General features: G+C 59.8%; 1 protein-coding gene across 3 annotated transcripts; it reads left to right on the forward strand.

Moving 5' to 3' along the window:
* The first annotated feature begins 2,525 nt into the window (after positions 1 to 2,525).
* RHPN1 (rhophilin Rho GTPase binding protein 1) lies at positions 2,526 to 16,843 on the forward strand. Of its 3 annotated transcripts, none has more exons than XM_053559558.1 (15): positions 2,526 to 2,649; positions 9,683 to 9,798; positions 10,528 to 10,656; positions 10,922 to 10,997; positions 11,393 to 11,470; positions 11,843 to 11,967; positions 12,043 to 12,209; positions 12,396 to 12,589; positions 12,955 to 13,111; positions 13,210 to 13,323; positions 13,792 to 13,986; positions 14,474 to 14,550; positions 14,741 to 14,887; positions 14,970 to 15,131; positions 15,549 to 16,843. In XM_053559558.1, exons 1-15 carry the CDS (start codon positions 2,590 to 2,592, stop codon positions 15,708 to 15,710), a joined length of 1,959 nt encoding a protein of 652 aa, XP_053415533.1. In that variant the 5' UTR covers positions 2,526 to 2,589; the 3' UTR covers positions 15,711 to 16,843. The 3 variants fall into 3 exon arrangements, with proteins under 3 accessions (XP_053415533.1, XP_053415535.1, XP_053415534.1); XM_053559560.1 differs by having other exon boundaries at positions 9,704 to 9,798; positions 10,518 to 10,656; XM_053559559.1 differs by having other exon boundaries at positions 9,704 to 9,798.
* The last annotated feature ends 2,727 nt before the right edge of the window (positions 16,844 to 19,570 follow it).

The following is a 19,570-nucleotide window of genomic DNA, read 5'->3' on the forward strand; positions in this document are numbered from 1 at the left end:
GGACTACAGGCATCCACCACAATGCCTGGCTATTTTTTGTTGCAGTTTGGCCGGGGCTGGGTTCAAACCTGCCACTCTCTATATATTTTCAGACCACATTCCAAATCTGAAAGTATCTGAATTCCACTCTCCAACCTAGTTTTTAGCTGAGAATAAAATTCTCTCTCTTTTTTTGAGACACAGTGTCACTCTGTCACTCTGGGTAGAATGCCGCAGTGTCATAGCTCACAGCAATTTCAAACTCTTGGGCTCAAGTTATCCTCTTGCCTCAGCCTCCTGAGTAGCTGGGAATACAGGCACCCACCACAACGCCCAGCTATTTTTAGAGATGGGGGTCTCGCTTTTGCTCAGGCTGGTCTTAAACTCCTGAGCTCAAGCAATCCACTTGCCTCAACCTCCCAGAGTGCTGAGATTACAGGCAAGAGCTACCCCACTTGGCCCAAGAATAAAATTCTCATTTGAAAATCCTTAACTTCAGGAAAGGCATCCCTAGGGGATGGGGATGTCTTATGACCCTCAAAGTTTGAGAGCCACTCCTAAACCTCTCAATGGCCTCTACGTGCTGGAGCTGCACAACTGCTGAGAGAGTAAAGCCCATGTAAGACCTGGACACAATTTCTATCACGCGCGCTTGCCGCCTACTGATGCAGGCCATCTGAAGACTGCTGGGAGGGCTTGGGTTTCTGCTCATACAGGATCATGGCAGGCCTGTAAGGAGAGGACCCTTAGGGAAGTCTCCACACAAACACAATCACAGTGAACTCAAAGCATTGGACCACATTCAGGTAAGGTAGCCAGAAGCCCCTGCCTTCATGGAAGATTGAACCACAGACCTGTTGGTAGGGGGTGTAAGTAAAGGTCTCCTGTGCTTGTTTGATCAGGGCAGAAGTGAGGAGGACAGGTGTGAATTCACTAGGCAGATAACAAGCCCAGGGGCATCCAGGGGAGCAGATGCCTTGAGGGCCCCAAAAGGCCAGGAGAAGACACCTCTTGACCTGGAGGTCTGGCTGGCAGGGGCCAGATGAGAGGAGTGTTGGTGGAAGGGGCCCACTGCAGATGGTCTGCAGGCCAAGGAGCTCAGCTTACAGGATTTAGATGGGGGAGGGCAGGGTCAAGTGTGCTTGCTGGAGTGGGGGCAGGGAGCGCAGGCACAAAGAGGAAGCCCGGGGCTCAGCAGAAAGGCATGGCCTTGGCCTTGGTGGGGTGGCTGCCCAGACAGGGCCAGAACTTTAGAGGAACTTGACAGAGGAGCTGAGTTGCTGCTGCTTATGCCCCTGTCTTCCTGCCCTACAAAGGGGTGTTCTCAGGTGAGAGGAGTCCCTGTGAAGTCTGAGTGGTTGGAGTCAGCACAAACCAGGAGCGGTGTGAAACCAACCACACACGCCCTCCAGGAAATTCAGTCTCAGGCACCCCCAGCCCCAACCCCTTACATAAAGAACAGGCAGACGCCTTAGGCATCCCAGAGGAACAGGCCCACAGACACTCACTAGGGAAGCTCCTTTCTGACCTCCCATAAGGAAGGACACACAAACTGTCCCTGTGTCCGCAGCTAAAACTGGAGCCTGTCCGATTCCTCATTAAGCAGTCTTTAACCATGAAAAAAAAAAAAAAAAACCAAGTGACAGAACTGGAGACAGAGTCAGACCTTCTCCCACCTGCAAGGAACTCTGCATAACTGATGTGCCCTTCACCCCCTTATTGCATGTGAAAAGAGATTTCTTGGGGCTCAGACAATGAACCTACTCCCTCATCGCCCTCTTCCAGGCCTTTCCCCTTCTCTCTGCGGCCTTTAAACGCATAAGTCTCCGACCTCCTGTGGGAAGAGCCGCGGGGCCTGCAGCTCGTGTTTGTCCTGGGTGCATGCTCAGCATCTTGGCTCAATAAAACTCCGTTGACTTAGATTTTTGCCTATCATTTGGGGCGACACTGTGGAGGCAGGTAGGTCCTGAAAGCGGTTCTGGACACGTGACAGGCCCGGAGGGGTTCGCGACACATAAGGACGCGGGCTTTGTTATAAGACGCCGGGCGCTCATCTCTGGGAAAACCGATTAAAAACCCCATTGTAAACATTTTGGAGCAATCCTCTTACATGGTCCCCATTGCCAGGGTGACAGAATAAGACGGCGCGACGAACAAACTCCTGAGTCCCCGTAAAGGGAACTGGGCAGCCGGGCGCATTGGAGCGGGCTCTGCCCAGCCGCGCCCACCTTCTCGGCGCGCTGAACTTTCTCAGGTCTCCCAGCGCGTCCGCTGCTGGGTCTGGGCGCATGTGCAATGCGCGTGCCCGCCGCGCGGTGTTGGGGCCGCGGTTGTCAGGGGTTACCGATTCCCGGGACTCGCGGGAGGGGCGGGGCTGGCTACCCGGAGCCCGCCTTCCTCGCATGCTGGTTGGTCAAAGCTGCTGTCTGTCATAGAGGCCCCCACCGCCGATTGGGCAGCGGTCAGTTTCGCACGCTGGGTCTGCACCGCGCCCAGACGCGCCTGGCCCCCTCCCGGAGCAGGGCACAGTCCCGGACCCGCGCGGGCGCGAGGAGCAGTGCAGCCTGGGCTGCGGTTAGCTCTTCGAGCGGCGGCCGGAGGGGTACAGCGATGATCCTTGAGGAGAGGCCGGACGGCCAGGGCGCCAGCGAGGAGAGCAGCATCCTCAAGGTGGGCATTGGGGCGGCGGGCGAGGGCGTCCCCGGCCCCTCTTGCCCTGGTTTGCGGGCCCTTCCCTGGCGGCTTCCCTCCCACATCTCACTCGTCCGGACGCAGCAGGGTTTCACCGCTGAGGAAACTGAGGCCAGGGGCTCCGGGCTCTGCTGTGACAGCCCCCGCCCCTGTTTGTGTCTGGCGCCTGTGATGCTCCTCTCCTAGCTTTGCCCCACCCCCACCCCCGTACACACACCGGCTCCAGTGGCCTTTTGCTGCGGGCAGCAGAAGCCTATGGGCATAGGAAATCGCTGGAGGTCTTTTTATTATTTTTTTTTAATAACACAATTTCCAGGACACTTTATTACAATTTCCACTTTACATATTAATTGAATATTTTTAGCCTGCGCAGAAGTGTTTCTGGAGGTCTTAAGGGCTGGCAGTTCTCTGTTACTTCTCTGAACCTTCACCCCTTTTAAGTTTGAGGCTGCTGAGTGGGCACTGTTTCTAGGGCACTGAGCTAGCGGGTCGTGTGGATGTGGAGACCTGTTGAGTCTGTGCCTGGGAAGGAGGAGATGGTCTGTCAGCCTGGCTGCGCAGCTAAAGCCTGGGTGTGCCAGGGGCTCAGTGCATGCTGCCCCAGCGTTTGTGCCAGTTTTTCAGTCAGGGGCTGCTGAGCAGAGGTGGTTCCTGCCCCTAGTCCCAGCTGAGTGTTCCTGTTGCTCTGCTCTCCTCCCCTCTCAGATGTCAGGCTGCACATTGTCCCTTGGCTGGTCCTCCTCTTCCGGGGAGGGGGGAGGGACTCAGGTGGCAGGTAACTGGCCAGGCGATGCTGATCAGAGTCATCAAGGACTCCTTGCCCCACTTCCCAGGCTCCAGCAACTAGCAGGCACTGGGGAGAGAGAAGGGCCTGTCCCTCCTCCCCGTGAACTCAACTGCCTCTATGGTGGCCCTGCCTGCAGGTGGCCTTTGGAACAAGCACGTGTTGTTTGGACGGAATGTTTGGGAGCTGCACAAACAAGATTTTCCAGCAAGCCAGTAGATGACGCTTTTCAGGCTGTGGGCTGTGGCCAGGCTGTTGGTCCTTGCCCCTCTGTTGGCTGCTGCCCTGGGAAGGGGAGCAGAAACTGTCTCCAGCTGTCTCTCGCATACACAATCAACCAGCAGTCAGGGTCCTGCGGGGCAGGGGTGTGGGAGCATGCAGGAGGTGGCCATGGGACCCCAGCCTGCTGAAGCTGGCCCACCACCTGAAAAGCCCTCCTGATGCCAGCGGCAGGGCTGGAGTAAGGCTGAGTTCCCCCACCCCCCACCTTCCACCAGGCTGGCCCCTTATCCAGCCATAATGCTTGGAATTGAGCAGGGCAGGCCTGGTCAGCCCTTCCCTTAAGAGCTGTGCCTGAATCTGAGGCCCCTGTGAACATTGTGGGTGACTCAAATTTGCCCCCAAAGCAGTGAGAGCTGGTGTTCAGTGAGTGCTTACTTGGAATGCTCACCAGCAGCTTGTCACCTGAGCTCTCTGCTGGCCCTGGGCCTTGGTCAACCTATCTGAAGAACTGGCTGAGTTCTGAGAACAGTCCAAGGTTGGCCAGCAGGGAAGTGAAGGAGCCCACAACCCTCCCACTAGGCTTGCAGGGCTCCCAGCCAGGCTGTTTGGGGAAATGGGACTTCAACTGAGTCCATAGTTTCCTGGGGAGACCAGGAGCTAAGGGGTCCAGGAGGCTGGGGGTGGGTGGGGGAAGGCCAGGAGGGTGACTGTTAGCTGGCGTGATGCCTAATCTGTGGCCGTCTAACATTTGTGTAACCATGGTGTCCTGGGAGACCCCTTCATGGTCACACCCATTAGCTTCTGCTCCCTCAGCAGCGCTTGGGCGGGGGCGGGGGTGTGTGTGCAGAGATGGTGTGTCAGTAGGATGCTGGGTTCCCAGCTCCTCTGTGTTCAGGTGAGACCTTGGAGAGGGAAGGGGAAGGGCTCCCTGAGATGGGAGGGACATCAGCAGACAGGGTGCTCAGGGCTGGGTCTCTGAGAGGAGAAAGCTGGTTTACTGGGGTTGGAGCCCCTCCTTGGGCTGCAAGGAGCCTGGGGGAGGGCTTAGGGCCAGCACTGTTCTGATGGTTTTGATGTTCCCAGGCTAGTCTGGGATGACCATCTCCCACTTTTGCCAGTTCTAGGGATAGCTCAGTGCTGGCCACTACCACAGCATTTCCTCCCTGGCTTCTGGGGGCCACTAGACCTGTGCCATTATCGTCAGAATGTATTGGGTAGGAGGTGCTGTTTCTCTTCTCCATCCTTTTCTGCTCTCCCCTGTGTGGGCCATCCCTGTTGGGAATCCTAAGACCTTTCCCAGTGCAAGGCAGAAATGGTCACAGTGGTTTCAGGGCACAAAGTGGAGTCTAGGTCACTGCCATGTGCTCTGAGGGCAGGGGAGGTCGCACAATGAGGGACCAATTACACAGCATCTGCACCCCTCCCTCTGACACATCCCTCAGCCCAGTATAGAAAATGGGCTGCTGCTTCAAGGGGCTGCTCAACCCCAAAGGTCTGGGCCTCCCCACATAGGCCAGGAAGCCACATGGCCTCCTGGAGCGAGGACTAAGGGTAGGCAGGCTAAGGAGTGCTCAAGTTACAGGCTGGCACCTGCAGGGCTAGTATCCCTGAGCAGGTCTCCAGGGGTGTGAGGACAGAAGCCCTGGAAATCACCTGATGAGGGCAGCCTTGCTGGCCTGGGTGGCCACTGCCTAGCGGCCAGGGCCACTCACCAGAGCCCTTAGAACCTGCTGGAGCTTTGCACAGAGAGGGGTGTGTGGTTGTTGCTGTGGCTCAGCTGTAGCTCACCCTCCCTTGCCAGAGTCTTGCCCCATGGAGGAGAGAGTCCCAGGGCCTGGGCTTTGCTATTCTGCCAGCAGGTGTGGAGAGACCTCGGGCAAGAGGCGCAGGCCCCTGGGAAAGCATGCTCAGACAGTGGTGGCCACGGTGGTGGTCAGGAAGGGGTGGTGGGGGCTGTGTTCTCCTTTGTCCCTCCTTGTCCCACCCAAGACCCGCCACTCCTGACAGCAGTCTCTACGAGTCTGCTGCTCTTTCTCCATTGTTTGGGGGATGAGTTTCCTCTCCTCAGTTATTCCAGGACCACTTAGAGGCCTCTTGCCCTTCAAGTCACAGCCCAAATGCCCCCTCCTGTGGGAAGTCTTCCCCGATGGACTGACCTCTCTGAGAAGCTGACCACACAGGAGCAGACCTGGACTTAATCCAAGGTGGCCGTGCTCCAGAGCTCATCACTCGAGATGTGAGGACTTTCTTAGGGTGCCCATGAAAGGAGATGGGGGCTAGAAGCCCCAGAGAGTCTGAAACTGTCCCGTGTGTGACAATGGGGGCATACTCAGAAAAATATGCAGCCAGAGGCAGCAGTGCATGAGTAAAACCTTCCTCCATTCATGCCATCAGGGCAGGGGCCTGGGAAGCACTGTGGCCTCATCCTAACTGTTTAGTGGATTGGTGTCTCTTGCAGGATGTCTCCCAGGGAAGGCACTTTCTATGAATTCCTTCCCACCAACTGCAGGGCTGGTCAGTGGCCCAGATTGGGGGAAGCCCCTGAATGGCTCAGGGAGGATGGTCAGTGACCTCTGTGGTGCCTGCCCAGGTGGCCTAGCCCTGCTCCCCCACCAGCCTCTGTGGAGCCTCTTAGCCACTCTGGCTAGAGCCTCTGGTGGTGGCATTTATGGGACCACCAGGAGTCCACACAGCTCTCTCCTACCTGTGGCCCAGAAGGCGAGGGCGCATTGGCCAAGTGCTGCAGGGCCCAACCTAGAGAGGCACAGGGGTGGCCAACCCAGACACCAGGCAGGTCTTAGCCCGCAGCTTCCTGGGGTGTCTCCATCCCCCCAACATTGCTGAGAGGAAGCCCCCAGGTCACAACTGGGCCTGTGACTGGAGAGGGAGGAAGGCAGGAATGACCCAGCCACTACCCATATTGCATATGAGGGACCCAGCATAGCCACCGATGGCACAGGTCAGTGTCGTGTTGTCTATCTGCTACCCTTGCAGTGCAGGCCTATGACACGTAACTGGTGGGCATCTGTGGCCACTCTGTGGCTACCCTGACCTGCAGGCACTTAGGGGGGCTCTGGACTCTGCCTGGCCAGGTCTCTGGGCTTTGTGGGGGCTAGGGCCCTTCTGTTGGAGGGGCTTGCCCTGGGGCTTTGGGTGGACTTGTTGGAAAGGCTGCCCAGCCTCTGAGATGGGCTGGGCATCCCCACAGAGTGAGAGGTGGGGACGAATAGGGGTAGGTTAGTATTCTTGGTGGGAATTTGATCACTTCCTTGAAGGTGGGCCATAGTGGGGCTGGTGGGAGGAAGGTGAGCCATGGGGCATCTGTTGGTGCTGGGTGAAGGGGGCATGGATGGTTCCGTACCTCAGCTAGGTGGTTTCCTGAATGATGGAGGAGGGGGGAGGAGCAGGGCTGGGGATGAGTCTGCTGGAGCCTGTGAAGCAGCAAGGGACTGTGGGGAGGCACTGGGCTGCAGGTGGGGGCTGTGCGGAAAGAGCTGAGTCAGCAAGAGACGGGCCCAGCAAGGCTCTGAGCTTCCATAGGCTGGACCGTGACTTACTGGGTGGCTTTGGCCAAGGTCAGACCTACTGAGCCTTGAATTCCTCCCTGTGGGGTGGGGATGCTGCAGGCCAGCCAAGATGATAGGATGGGCCTGGCCCAGGTGCTGCACAAGAGTCTCCAAGGTATAGAGCAGAGATGCTGGAGGTAGAAGCTGGTGTGGGAGGGAGGATGGTGTGTGAGGGCATCTCAGATCCAAGGTGCCCCCACCTTGCTACCACTTGGGGGCCTCCTGCCACTTTTCCAGCCCAAGTCTCTGGCCCAGACCTCGCTACAAGGAGCTCCTGCAGCCCCAGCCACAGCCCTGGAGGTTCTTTTCTGGAGGAGGCAGGGGTGGGAAGCTAGGTCAGGATAAGGGTCTCCAAACACAAATCTGGGTCGTCCCCTGCTTAATGGTGCCCACAGGGGCCTGGGCCAGCTGCCCACCCTCCCCAGCCTAATCTCCTGCCTCTCTGTGCTTTGGCCGACAAGTACCTATGTCCCCCCACCCAGTGAGTGCCGGTTCACCCTCAGCCGGCACTTGGTGGTGTGAATGTCTGTTCAGTGGAGTTGTGAGTGCCCTGGGCTGCTATAGCAGGTGGCCACACGCTGGGTGCTTTGACCCAGCATAAACCTATTCTCGAGTCCTGGAAGCCAGAAACTCATCGAGGCAGAGCCACGTTCCCTCCAAAGGTTCGGGGGGGGGGGGCGGGCGGGGGGCTTCTTCCTACCTTTTCCAGCTCCTGGAGGCTCCTGATTCCTTGACTTTTGGCTGCACTATGCTGATCTCTGCCTCCATCTTCATGGGGCCTCTGCGTAGCTGTGTCCAAATCTTCCTTGTCTGTTAAGGCTGCTGATCAGTGTGATGAGGTTTGCCCTACCCAGGATGATAGCCTTCTTTTTTTTTTTTTTTTGAGTCTCACTTTATGGCCCTCGGTAGAGTGCCGTGGCCTCACACAGCTCACAGCAACCTCCAATTCCTGGGCTTAAGCGATTCTCTTGCCTCAGCCTCCCGAGCAGCTGGGACTACAGGCGCCCGCCACAACGCCCGGCTATTTTTTGGTTGCAGTTTGGCCGGGGCCTGGTTTGAACCCGCCACCCTCGGTATATGGGGCCGGTGCCTTACCGACTGAGCCACAGGCGCCGCCCATGATAGCCTTCTTTTAACCAATCACATCTGCAGAGACCCTCTTTCCAACTAAAATCACATCCATAGGTACTGAGGCCTTGAACACATCTTTCTGGGGCCATCAGTCAACTCATCATAGATGGTTAGCCCAGCTTACTCTGGGGGGCGGCAGGTCTGCTAGAGACTCCTCATACACAAGTAAGAGACAGAACCCATTCACTGTAGAAAAAGGAATCACATGCTACAGTGGGATTTTTTTTTTTTTTTAGAGACAGAGTCTTACTCTTTCACCGTTGGTAGTGTGCTGTGGCATCACAGCTCACAGCAACCTCCAGCTCCTGGGCCTAGGTGATTCTCTTGCCTCAGCCTCCCAAGTAGCTGGGATTACAGGCGCCCGCCACAACGCCCAACTATTTTTTGTTGCAGTTTGGCCGGGTCTGGGTTTGAACCCGCCACCTTTGGTATATGGGGCCAGTGCCCTACTCACTGAGCCACAGGCACTGCCCTGCAGTGAGATATTTAGGGGACAACCCCAGGAAAATATGTGTAAGCTCCTTTTGGACAAAATGGAACAGCCTGAGAAGCACAAGGGCATAGGGAGAGACCACGGCCTACCTGCACCTGGAACCTGATGTAGGGATGCCCCAGTGTTGGGTTTGCTCCCCTCATGGCTGCAAGATTCACCTTCAGACATAGCGTTACCCTGGGGAGGAAGAGGCAAGAAAATCGTACCCAGAGGCCCAGGCAGGCCTGATCATGGGATGGGCAGAAGTGGGTCACTTGTCAGCGGGGAACTGGAGTTGCTATGCTGACTCCGAGTCAGAAGGGGTGACCCTGAGCTGGGGTGAGGGTCACTGTCCCTGAGCAGTGGGCCCTGAACAAGATGAGGGTTCTCACAGCATGGAAGGGTGGACATCAGGGCAGCCGGCCAGCCCACGCCGGGAGCCTACCCAGGGCACAGCCACAGCTCGCTACAAAGAACCTTGTCGGGAGTGTTCCCAATAGTATCCCATGGATGGAGAAGAGAGGGATTCCTAGATGACCATCAGGGAGAGTGCAGGGACAGGCCCTGGTTGGAGGGGGGACACCTGAGCATCGTGTGGACAAGACTCCAGCCACAAGAGCGAGGGGTGAGCTGAGGTGTGAAGGAAAATTCAACCCTCTGCCATGCTTTATGCTATGTAAGAAGATGTAAGCAGAGTCGCGCTGGAACCTGCTGGATGCACCCCAGATATACGCTGTGGTTGATGCTAGGCAGACCGCCCTGCTCCCCGAGGGCAAGGGTGGGCTGTGCTTCCCTGAGCCAGCCGGCAGAGGCGTGATCGCTGCGGCCTCCTCACAGGGCTGTGTCCCCTTGGCGCAGGCACAGCATGGCGGGCTGCAGAGCCGCAGGGCCCGGATCCACCAGCAGATCAACAAGCAGCTACAGATGCGGACAGGTGCCGAGAACCTCTATAGGTGAGCCCTGCTGCCACCTCGCCAGGCCAGCAGTGCCCAGCTGCCGGAGAAGGGAGTGATGGGGTGCCTGGCCTCCCAGTGTCTACCTGTGAGCACACAGGCTCTGTGTCCTCCAGGTGGTGGCGCAGAGGTGTCCCTGGTGTCCCCTGGGTATGCAGAATTTGGGAGCCAGTGGTACTTCCGGGAAGAGGCACTGTCAAGCCTGAGCTGTGGCAAGTGGCTAGACAGCTCAAGGTTGGGGGCCTGGGAAAGGGTCTTCCAGACCCAGGGCAGCCTCTCCTTAGGGCATGTGAGCTGTTGCTATGTGTGTCCAAGGGCCTGTCCCAGCCATGGCTGCCAGTTTCAGGGCAGGGGATGCTCCCGTAGCCACCTCTGCCTCCTTGCCCCTAGCTCAGCCTTCCTTGCCCCCCAGTAGCTCTGCCGTGCCCTTTGCTACAGGTGCTGGGAGAGATCCAGGCAAGTTGTGTTTGAGTGCTATGAGGGGGGCCAGTGAGCCTGGCTGGGAGAGAGGTGCCCCAGGCTGAGGGGCTTAGGGTGCCAGACTGTAGGGGAGGGCGCCTGGATTCCACAGCTGCTCCTGCCACCCCATAGGGGTGCCCTGTCAGCACCCGTCCCTCTGGGGAGTGGGCCCTGGAGCACTGATAGGTCAGTGGGCAAAAGAAGGCTGCAGTGGCCACAGACCCTCTAGCTTTGCCTCAGGGCTGGGCTCTGACCTCCAGCCTCCCCTAGAGCCACCAGCAACCACCGGGTCAAGGAAACAGTCGCCCTGGAGCTGAGCTACGTCAATTCCACACTGCAGCTGCTGAAGGAGGAGCTGGAGGGGCTGGACAGCAGCACAGACACATTCCAGATCTGGTGGTGCGTGCAAACGGGTGTGTGAGGGGTGGTTAGGGTGTAGTGTGTAGTGTGTAGGCTATGCGGACACCCAGCCAGGACGCTGCGGGCCTGGAGGTGCTGGCGGCCTATTACAACCAGCTCTGCTTCCTGGAGTGCGTGCATGTGTGAGCAAGGGCTGAGGCATATGCACATTTGGGTGTCCATGTGGCGGGAGCCAGGGGTGGGGTCCAGGCTCTCTGGCAGCAGGGGCCAGCCTGAGCATTTGGGGTCGGCATTTTGGTTGTAGGGAAGGTGTTGCTGCCCCCATGATTCCCCTGGGCCTAAAGGAGACCAAGGAACTGGACTGGGCCACACCCCTGAAGGTAGATCCTGGCCTGTGGGCTCTGAGGGACATGGAGGGGATCTTGGAGGCTTCCTGGCCAAGCCACCTCATGGGACAGATGAGCAAACCAAGTTGCAATGGAGGGAAAGGCTGACGTGGGGCCCTGTGTCCTGCTGTCAGCCAAGCCCCCTCCTGCAGCATCCAGGGCCTGCGCTGGCCACCTGTCCCCACTGCCCAGTAGCCCTTCTCTGGGCTTCTGCTGGGGTGATGCACAGGGGCAGGCAGCAAGAGGCCCTCAAAGGCACGCTCGGGCGTGAGCAGCCTCTCTGACCCCCTCTGGCCACTGCAGTTAGCCTGTCCTGTGGTGTAGACCTACCCCTCACTATGGGTTAGCCAGGCACAGGGGTGCCAACACTTGTCCCCCACCCCTCCCAGGAGCTGATCTCTGGGCACTTTGGAGAGGATGGCTCCTCCTACGAGGCAGAGCTGAGGGAGCTGGAGGCCCTGCGGCAGGTGTGTGGGCTTTCCCCAGTGGCAGCCCAGGACAGATGAGGAAGCTGAGTCTTAAGTCAGAACGGTTAAGAGTGAGATGGACTACAGTGTAGATACACAGGAGTCCCCGCCTCTCAGGGAAACTAGAAGCTGTGGGGAGACAGGCACACCCAGGGGTCCCCATAGGTGCAGATACTCCCAGTGTGCCAGGGGTGGGGGCTCACGGCAGCTCTGTGCACGCCTTGCACTGCTGGCTTGGGGATGGCCACCCCCCAGGGCTCTGCTGACCCTCCCCCCATGCTGTCCTGTCCTTACCCCCCTGGGGGGGTGCTGGTGCCCAAAGGACTTCCTAGGGCAGTGAGTGGAGTAAGCCCAGTAGCTCCTGCCCTGCAGGCTATGCGGACACCCAGCCGGGACGCTGCGGGCCTGGAGGTGCTGGCGGCCTACTACAACCAGCTCTGCTTCCTGGAGGCACGCTTCCTTGCCCCTGCCAGGAGCCTGGGGCTCTTCTTCCACTGGTAGGGGCTTGGCAGGCGGTAAGGGCTGGGAGGCCGGGCTCTGTAGGAGCTCCTCCAGCCTGACCCATCCTGCAGGTATGACTCGCTCACAGGAGTCCCAGCCCAGCAGCGTGCCCTGGCCTTTGAGAAGGGCAGTGTGCTCTTCAACATTGGCGCCCTCCACACGCAGATCGGGGCACGCCAGGACCGTTCCTGCACCGAGGGCACCAGCCGTGCAGTTGAGGCCTTCCAGAGGGCTGCTGGTGAGGGCAGCCCACCCCTCCATGCACCCATCCTCCCAAGGAGGAAGGGGGTTGCAGAGCCCTTTCCCTAGGGTTCCCTAGGGTTAGGATGGCTACCCAGTGTGAGGAGCTAAGCAGAAGTAGCCCTCCCCCAGGCTGGCCAGGGTGTGGGGAGGCTCTGCCCATGAGTGACCTTTCCCTCTGCAGGAGCTTTCAGCCTGCTGAGGGAGAACTTCTCCCATGCACCAAGCCCGGATATGAGTGCTACCTCGCTCCAAGCACTGGAGCAGCTCATGGCTGCCCAGGCCCAGGAGTGCATCTTTGAAGGTCTCTTGCTTCCTGCCCCTGCAGCGCCCAGCGATGGCCTGGCCCAGCTGCGCCTGGCTCAGGAGGCCGCTCAGGTGAGTTCAGGGTGCCCTGCTGGGTCCCTGGACAGCCTGGCCAGGCTGCAATGGGTTGGGGTAGGGTGAGGCATGGCTGAGATGCCTGTCTGTGCCCTGTGTTGGCTCTAAAGCCAGCTGCATCTTGGTCCCTGTGGGACCCTGAGTCCCTTCCTGTGGGTCACAGTGTGCATCGGAGCAGGAACTGGGCCTTAGCCCCTGAGCTCAGCTCAGTGTGGGGTGTGGGTGAGTGGGGGGCTTCTGGGACATGATTGGGGTAGATGGAGGCTGGGCATAGGGCTCAGGCTGGTTGGCCTCGTCCTCTGTGTCCCATGGACACTTCTAGGAGAGTGGGAGGCCCAGAGTACTCACCGTGTTCACGGCAGGTGGCAGCCAAGTATAGGCTTGTGTACCAGACCATGGCCCAGCCGCCTGCCCATGACTGTGTGCCGGTTTCCTGGACTGCTTTGGTGCATGTCAAGGCTGAGTACTTCCACTCCCTGGCTCACTACCACGCTGCTGTGGCCCTCTGCGATGGTTCCTGTAAGTGCCCCATCCTGCATGCCCTTGTGTGCTACAGAGCTCCCCCCACCCCACCCCCACCTGCTGTGCTGGGGGCTTACAGCCTCTCTGATCCCTAGTGGTGGCCAAGGGAGAGCTCCCTGTGCTCCAGCAGGTCTTCCTCCAGCCCTCTGACTGCTCCGTTCCCCAAGGCCCAGCACTACCACAGGAGTCTGAAGAGCACAGGAAACTAGGTGAGACATCCTTAGATGGAAGACGCTGGTCTCAGTGCCAGGCCAGCTGCCACAGGGTGCCTCCTCCCCACTGTCACTTGTATCATGCAGCACTTGGTGTCCCGCTGCTGGCAGGTGGGGCCACTGACATATCCCCAGATTCCCCCAGCCTGGTAGGTGATGGCCAGTTGCAGGAGCCATAGTAGCATTGGGCAGCCTGTGGGCAGCTAGGGACACCTGCAAGGCAGGTACAAGGACTCCCTGGCCCTGGCAGAGCCCTCCTGGACCAGCCCACCCCTCATCTATCCCTGTGGCCACACCCCCCTCTTGGCCATGGCTGTGGACCCTTGGGATGAACCCAGAAACCCTGGCCTTGCCCATCCACATGCTGCATCCTGGGGTGGGGGCTAGGACTCGTCCTGGAAGGGCCAGCTGGGCTGGAAGTCCTGAGGCCCTCCACAGTGTGACGGTGCTGTGGCCCACATTCAGGCAAGGCTCACCTGAAGCGTGCCATCCTGGGGCAGGAGGAGGCTCTGCGGCTACATGCTGTGTGCCCCATCCCACGCGAAGTGGACCTGCTACAGGCTGTGGTGGCCCAGGCGTTGCAGCGCTCTCTGGCCAGGTACCTGGAGCTGGACCGTGAGGATGACTTTTGTGAAACCGTGGAGGCCCCAGACATCCAGCGTGAGCAGCCAGGGTCAGGATGGGGTGGGGTCTGGGGCCTGACAGAAGGCGGGAGATGGGCTCAGCTGCTGCTGTTCAAGATGGGTCACATCAGGGGCGGCACTTGTGGCTCAAAGGAGTACAGTGCCGGCCCCATATGCTGGAGGTGGCGGGTTCAAACCCAGCCCTGGCCCAAAACTGCAAAACAAAACAAAAAAAGGTCACATCAGCTAATGAAAAGACCAAGTGCCCCCAGGGGGCTGTCACCTATGTAGGCTCTTCTGTTCCTCCTGGGTGCCGCCCTCCTTGCATCAGACTCCCACAGCCCCGGGGCAGGCACAGCTGGGACTTCAGCAATGGCTTCTGAGAGCCACCAGGCAGCTGGGGGATCATGTGCTCAGGGGACTTGGGGCAGCTCCTCCCACCATGGGAGTCAGCCAGGCATAGAGGTCTGCCCCTGGGTGCGCCCACTGCACTGGGCTCAGAGCTGTCCCTCCTTCCCTTTCAGCTAAGACCTACCACGAGCTGGAGGTCAGGACCCCCTGCCTGTCCCAGGTGAAAGTGGCTGACATCTTCCACCGGCTGGTGAGCGAATGCAGGCCGGCGCTCCCCCAGCATCCCCAGGCCTGGGCCGTGGCTATGCCCTGCATCTCCCCTGCTGGGAGGGAGGCCTCTGTGTTGGGGCAGCCCTGCCTAGCCCCTCTGTGGTACCACACTGGTTCCCATTCTGGGAGTGGTGCAGCCTGGCCAGGTCTTTGACCTCTGGCTCTCTCAGGGGCCCCTGTCCGTGTTCTCAGCCAAGAACAAGTGGCGGCTGGTGGGGCCTGTCCATGTGACCCGAGGAGAGAGTGGCTTCGGCTTCACACTTCGGGGAGACTCGCCTGTCCTCATCGCTGCTGTCGTTCCAGGGGGCCGAGCTGCGGTGAGGGCCTTGCCAGCCCCTGAGGCCGAGCCCCTGGGCCACCTGGCCATGTTATCCCCACTTCACCATCTGCTCCCTGCAGGCAGCCGGACTGAAAGAGGGCGACTATATCGTGTCAGTGAACGGGGAGCCGTGCAAGTGGTGGAAGCACGCGGAGGTGGTGGCCCGGCTGAGGGCCGCGGGGGAGGCCGCTGTGAGCCTGCAGGTGGTGTCTCTGCTGCCTAGCTCCGGGTCACCTGGCCGGGTGAGCCCCTGGGGCCTTGGGAGGGTGCTGCTGGACCTCCTTGGTCCACCTTGGCCCTGGACCTTGCCCTGGACACTTGAGAGGCCTTGGAGAAAGGTGGCTGGGGTGCACCGTCCCTGGGGGTGGCCTTATAAGTGGGCACCTATGTGGCTGCCTCCTCCTTGAGCCATTGTTCTGACTGGGAAGGCCCCACCCACTCCTCAGTGGGCCTCTGTGTCGCCAGACTTGAGGCCTCTAGGCCAGAAGCTCCATCCCAGATGTTCATCCACCCTGGAGGGCCCTGGAGGGTGGGTGAAACCCATGGGGCCCCTGCTTATGTGGCTGTCCTGACAGGAGTCCTCAGATAGGTCCCTGACATGCCAGCCACCAGACAGGCCAATGGGAGATGACCATAGTCTGTCTCTATCCTGGCTGCAGGGGGACCACTGTCCAGCCCTGCTAGGTCCTGGAGGACTTTTGAAGAGCCAGAGGGACCGTGTTTGCAAGACACCAGCACCTGCGCGGGCCAGCACCCGGCCCCTCCTTGGCTGGAGCTGGAAGGCCAAGCGGGGCAAGAGCAAAGGCTGTGCAGCACCCTGAACCCCGGCAGGGGCTTCAGCAGCTGCCCACAAGCCACCCACTGAGCACCCAGGGTGGCTTTGAGGGGCTGCTCCTTGCATACCTCCCCCAGTACTGGCTCTGGCTGGCTGAGGGCAGCCATCTTGCCCCACACACATCCCAGAGGACCTTCAGGCAGTGCCCATGATGCCCGAGGCTGCACCTGCTACACATTAGAGACCTGTGCCAAGGAGGCGGGTCTGGGTCCAGTGCTGGGACTGTGGCCACTTCACACACACAGGAGCATTCCAGGACCCTCTGGAAAGTCCTTACACACCCCAGGCCACCATCTGGGGCAGCAGGGGAGAGGCGTAGTGGAGTCTGACAGTCCGGTCTGGGGAAGCCGGGACTGATGCTGCACACAGGCCCTCTTGGTGGGGCCACCTTCCGAGTACCCCTTTAGGGCCCTGTCTACTCTGTTGCCTCCCTGGGCACAGACACTCCAGTCTCAGCTGTGTCCAGAACCGAGCTCCTGCTGGTGCAGTGAATCCTGCCAGGCACCCCCATTCCAATTGCCCAACCCAGGGCCTTCGTTCCTGCCCTGCTCCAGGTCCCCCAGAGGGGTAGATTTATGACCCAGGCTCCTGAGGGGGTGCCAACAAGGGCCGTGTAGGGGCAGGCCCGAGCTGCACCCAGGAGAAGCCATGAGGACTCCCCACCCCATACCCCCAAGCAGCCCAGGCTGAGGACAGGGCTGGCTGAGAGCCGTCCCCAGCGGCCGCTTGGGGGCAGCCGCTACCCACTCAGCCGGCCCAGGTGAAGGGTTTTAAGGCAGGCGAGGGTTTGGGGAGGGGCGTACAGCACCTTTGCAATCTGAGATCCCTACCCTTATCCAGTTCCTTCTGAGAGTTCCCAGGTGGGAGCAGCCCACTCTTCATCAGAGCTCTGGGTCTAGGGTCCTGTTCCTGTCACCTCTGTTTCCACATTAGTGCCAGACTGTGGGGGAGGCATGATTGGTGTGAAGGGGGGGTGCTGTGGGGGTGTGAAGGGAGACTTTGGAGGGAGGTGCATCCCTTCCCAACTACCTCCCTCTTGGGAGAATTGGTGTCTCAGCAGAACGGGCCAAGGTCACACAGGTCTCCGCAGCACTTATTAATTTGATTAATAAAAGTGTGCGTCAAGGAGGTTATTACTCACTAATCAGGGATGACAGAGTGGCAGGCCCTGTCCAGGAGGGCATGGTGACTCTCTTCTGGCAGACTGTACAGAGGAGGAGGGTGGGGGGACAGTAGATGTGCCCTGACCAGCTCTGGGGCCCCACAGGCTAGTGGGGAGGGGGGTTTCCTCAGAAATTGCAGTCCTCCCTGGGGTGGGCCACCTGGGTGCACCCTGCCCATGGCCCCTGTGCTGCGAGGGAGGCTGGGACCAGGCTGCCATGAAGTAGGGGACACCACTAAGTTCTCCCAGGGTAAAGAGGAAGCTTGGTGTGTGGGGGTGCTCAGGGGCTGGCAGTGGTAGGGCCCTGAGGTCCAGCGGGGAGCTCCTGGTGTCAGGGATCCTTGGGGGGTTCTGGGCCAAGCAGGACTGAGCAGTGAGGGGAGACCACCACCCCTCCTAGGGCAGCAGGGTGCCCCTTTCCAAACAGAAAGTAGCTCTGAGGGCCACTAGTCTGAGGGAGGGACTGCACCCTGTCCCCTCAACACAGCAGCCGGCATCTGCCACCTGGCATGATGGAGTGCTGGGTCCAGCCTCCCAGGCCCTGCCCTGCCAGGTCCGCCCAGGCAGCTGACTCAGCAGCAGCAACAGGTAGTCACTGGCTGTCTTTAGAGGACCTTGGAGACCAGTCAAGGGCAGGACTCAAGGTTGACAGAACCCCCAGCCTCACCCCAGGAGCCAGTTTTGGCCTGTTCTCCAATAGGGGGCAATGCTGCTTGCCCAGGGATGGCACCTCTGGGTGAGCCTTGTCACAAGCCCACCTGGGCAGGCAGCAGCTCAGGTCCAGGGTTGGATCAGCCATGCCCAGGCTGAGAGCAGAGTAGGAGGCCTTGGGCTACACTGTGAGCGTCAGCCAGGCACCCCAGGGCTGGCTACAGGAAAGCTGTGCCCTGAGAGCTGCCCATCTGCAACTTCTCCAATGGGCAGCAGCTGCCCTGCCAGCAGCGTGGTGGGTGCCTGCCGCCCTTATCCCGGCAGCCCACACATGTACTGCTCACTGGTTCCTGGGTCTTCCAGGCTGGTACTATATCCAGCCTGCCATGAGGATGCCCATGTCATCCATGTTTAGCCAGTTACCCACATTACCATTTGTCACTGTGTACCACAGATGAGCCCTTGGGCCAGGCTGGCCTGTCCCTGACCACCATGAACGTCTGTGTGAACTGCCTGTGTGTAGGCAGTGCCCAGGGACTGCATGCTGAGGTGGGAGCACAGGGCCCTGTCCCCAGGGCCCACAGAGGACCTGGAAGACAGCAGGACTGTCACACATGGGGACTGTGCATAAGGACATTGAGCCATGACACCCCTGCACCCCTAGCGCTGCAGCCTACTCAGAAACACTTCAGTTCAGAGGTTGGGCCTGTGTGTGCTGCAGGCCCTTGTGCTTTGCCAACAGAAAGCTGTGGAGTGGGGAGAAGGCAGATTCCGTTTTGCTTGTGTCAGCAGTGAGCAGATTGACGCTGAGTGGGGCATGGACAGGATGGGGGTGGGTTTGGGGAGGGATGAAGGAGCGGAGGATGTGTGCCCCGTGTGGTACTGGGGGCCGCTGGGAGAGGACCCCTCGCTGTACTCACCCTTTGCTCCCTCCCAGCCCACCAGGCCTCTCCCTGTGACAGGGGGTCTTAGGCCCAGTTCCATGCTCCCCACATACCCCTCGAGATCCCGGGCTGACTCAGCTGCCTCAGTGTGCTGTGCCTAGAGGGAGATGGACACAGACAGTGATCCTGGGTAGGGCTGGACCCAGAGTCACGAGGGTCAGACGGCAGAGGCAGTGAAGGAAAGGGTTGTGAAGGCACAGCCAGCTGGGGGCCCAGACTGGGAGGACCCCAGACCCTTGGGTGGGTGGCAAGGTGCTTAGAGGGCAACCTCAGCCAGGGGCAGGGTGCCGTGTGGAGGGCTTCCCCCAGTGAGGTGAGTGCTCTGGTCTGAATGGTGGATGTGATGCTGGGGCCTGGGGCCCACCTGGAGAGCTGCTGTCCAGGTGACAGTGGTGGCCAGGCCCAAGCACAGGCAGCAGACATGTTTTAAGAGGGTGAGTTTTGCCTCAGTTTCCCAGCATAGGAAGGAGAGGAGTGAAGGCCCCATGACAGTTTCCTGGAGCAACCCCAAGTTCCTCCCAGCCTGTGTGTGACCACCTGCCTCAAGAAAGCCAGGCCCCTGTGAAGCTGCCATCCCAGGAGGGGGGTTCCAGGCCCAGAAGGAGTCTCTCCCTCCCTGCCATCTGCCAGGCCTCTTCCATGAACCCCCTACAACCGCTAGGTGGGACCCAGAAGGGCACTCTGCCTCCACAGGGCAGCGAGTCTCCTGAGGAGGGGGACACCTAGTTCTATGGCTGGCAGTAGGGGGCTGGGAGGTCCTTGTCCCTGCCAAGAGATGACACTGACCAGACCCATGCAAGGCTCTGCTCTGGGGTCAAGGCAAGGTCCTCTGCGGCCCCTTTCCCCCAGAAATCACCAGCCACCTCCTGTAGGCTGGAGGAGAGAGGAACAGGGCCTCCTGCACTCCCTGGCTGTTTTCTCCACCTCCTCCCAGGGGACACCCCGCCCCCCATGCTGCTCCCTCTGCTGAGAACAGGCTCCTCTCCCCTCCCTCCTGCCCTTCCCCTGTCCTCTGTCCTCTCTCCTACCCTCCTCCAAGGCTCCCTTCACAGCCTGCCCATCTGTCTGCCTAATGTCCAGCTTCCAAGG

This window comes from Nycticebus coucang, chromosome 13 (genome assembly GCF_027406575.1).
Source record: "Nycticebus coucang isolate mNycCou1 chromosome 13, mNycCou1.pri, whole genome shotgun sequence".
NCBI classification, from domain to species: domain Eukaryota; kingdom Metazoa; phylum Chordata; class Mammalia; order Primates; family Lorisidae; genus Nycticebus; species Nycticebus coucang.

What these genes read in the sequence shown, in the direction of transcription:
- RHPN1 (XM_053559558.1), top strand. Translation starts at nt 2,590, where the DNA reads ATGATCCTTGAGGAGAGGCCGGACGGCCAGGGCGCCAGCGAGGAGAGC. An exon ending in AGGAGAGCAGCATCCTCAAG is followed by an intron (nt 2,650 to 9,682) that starts GTGGGCATTGGG and finishes GCCTCCTCACAG; the next exon opens with GGCTGTGTCCCCTTGGCGCA. An exon ending in AGCTGGAGGCCCTGCGGCAG is followed by an intron (nt 11,471 to 11,842) that starts GTGTGTGGGCTT and finishes CCTGCCCTGCAG; the next exon opens with GCTATGCGGACACCCAGCCG.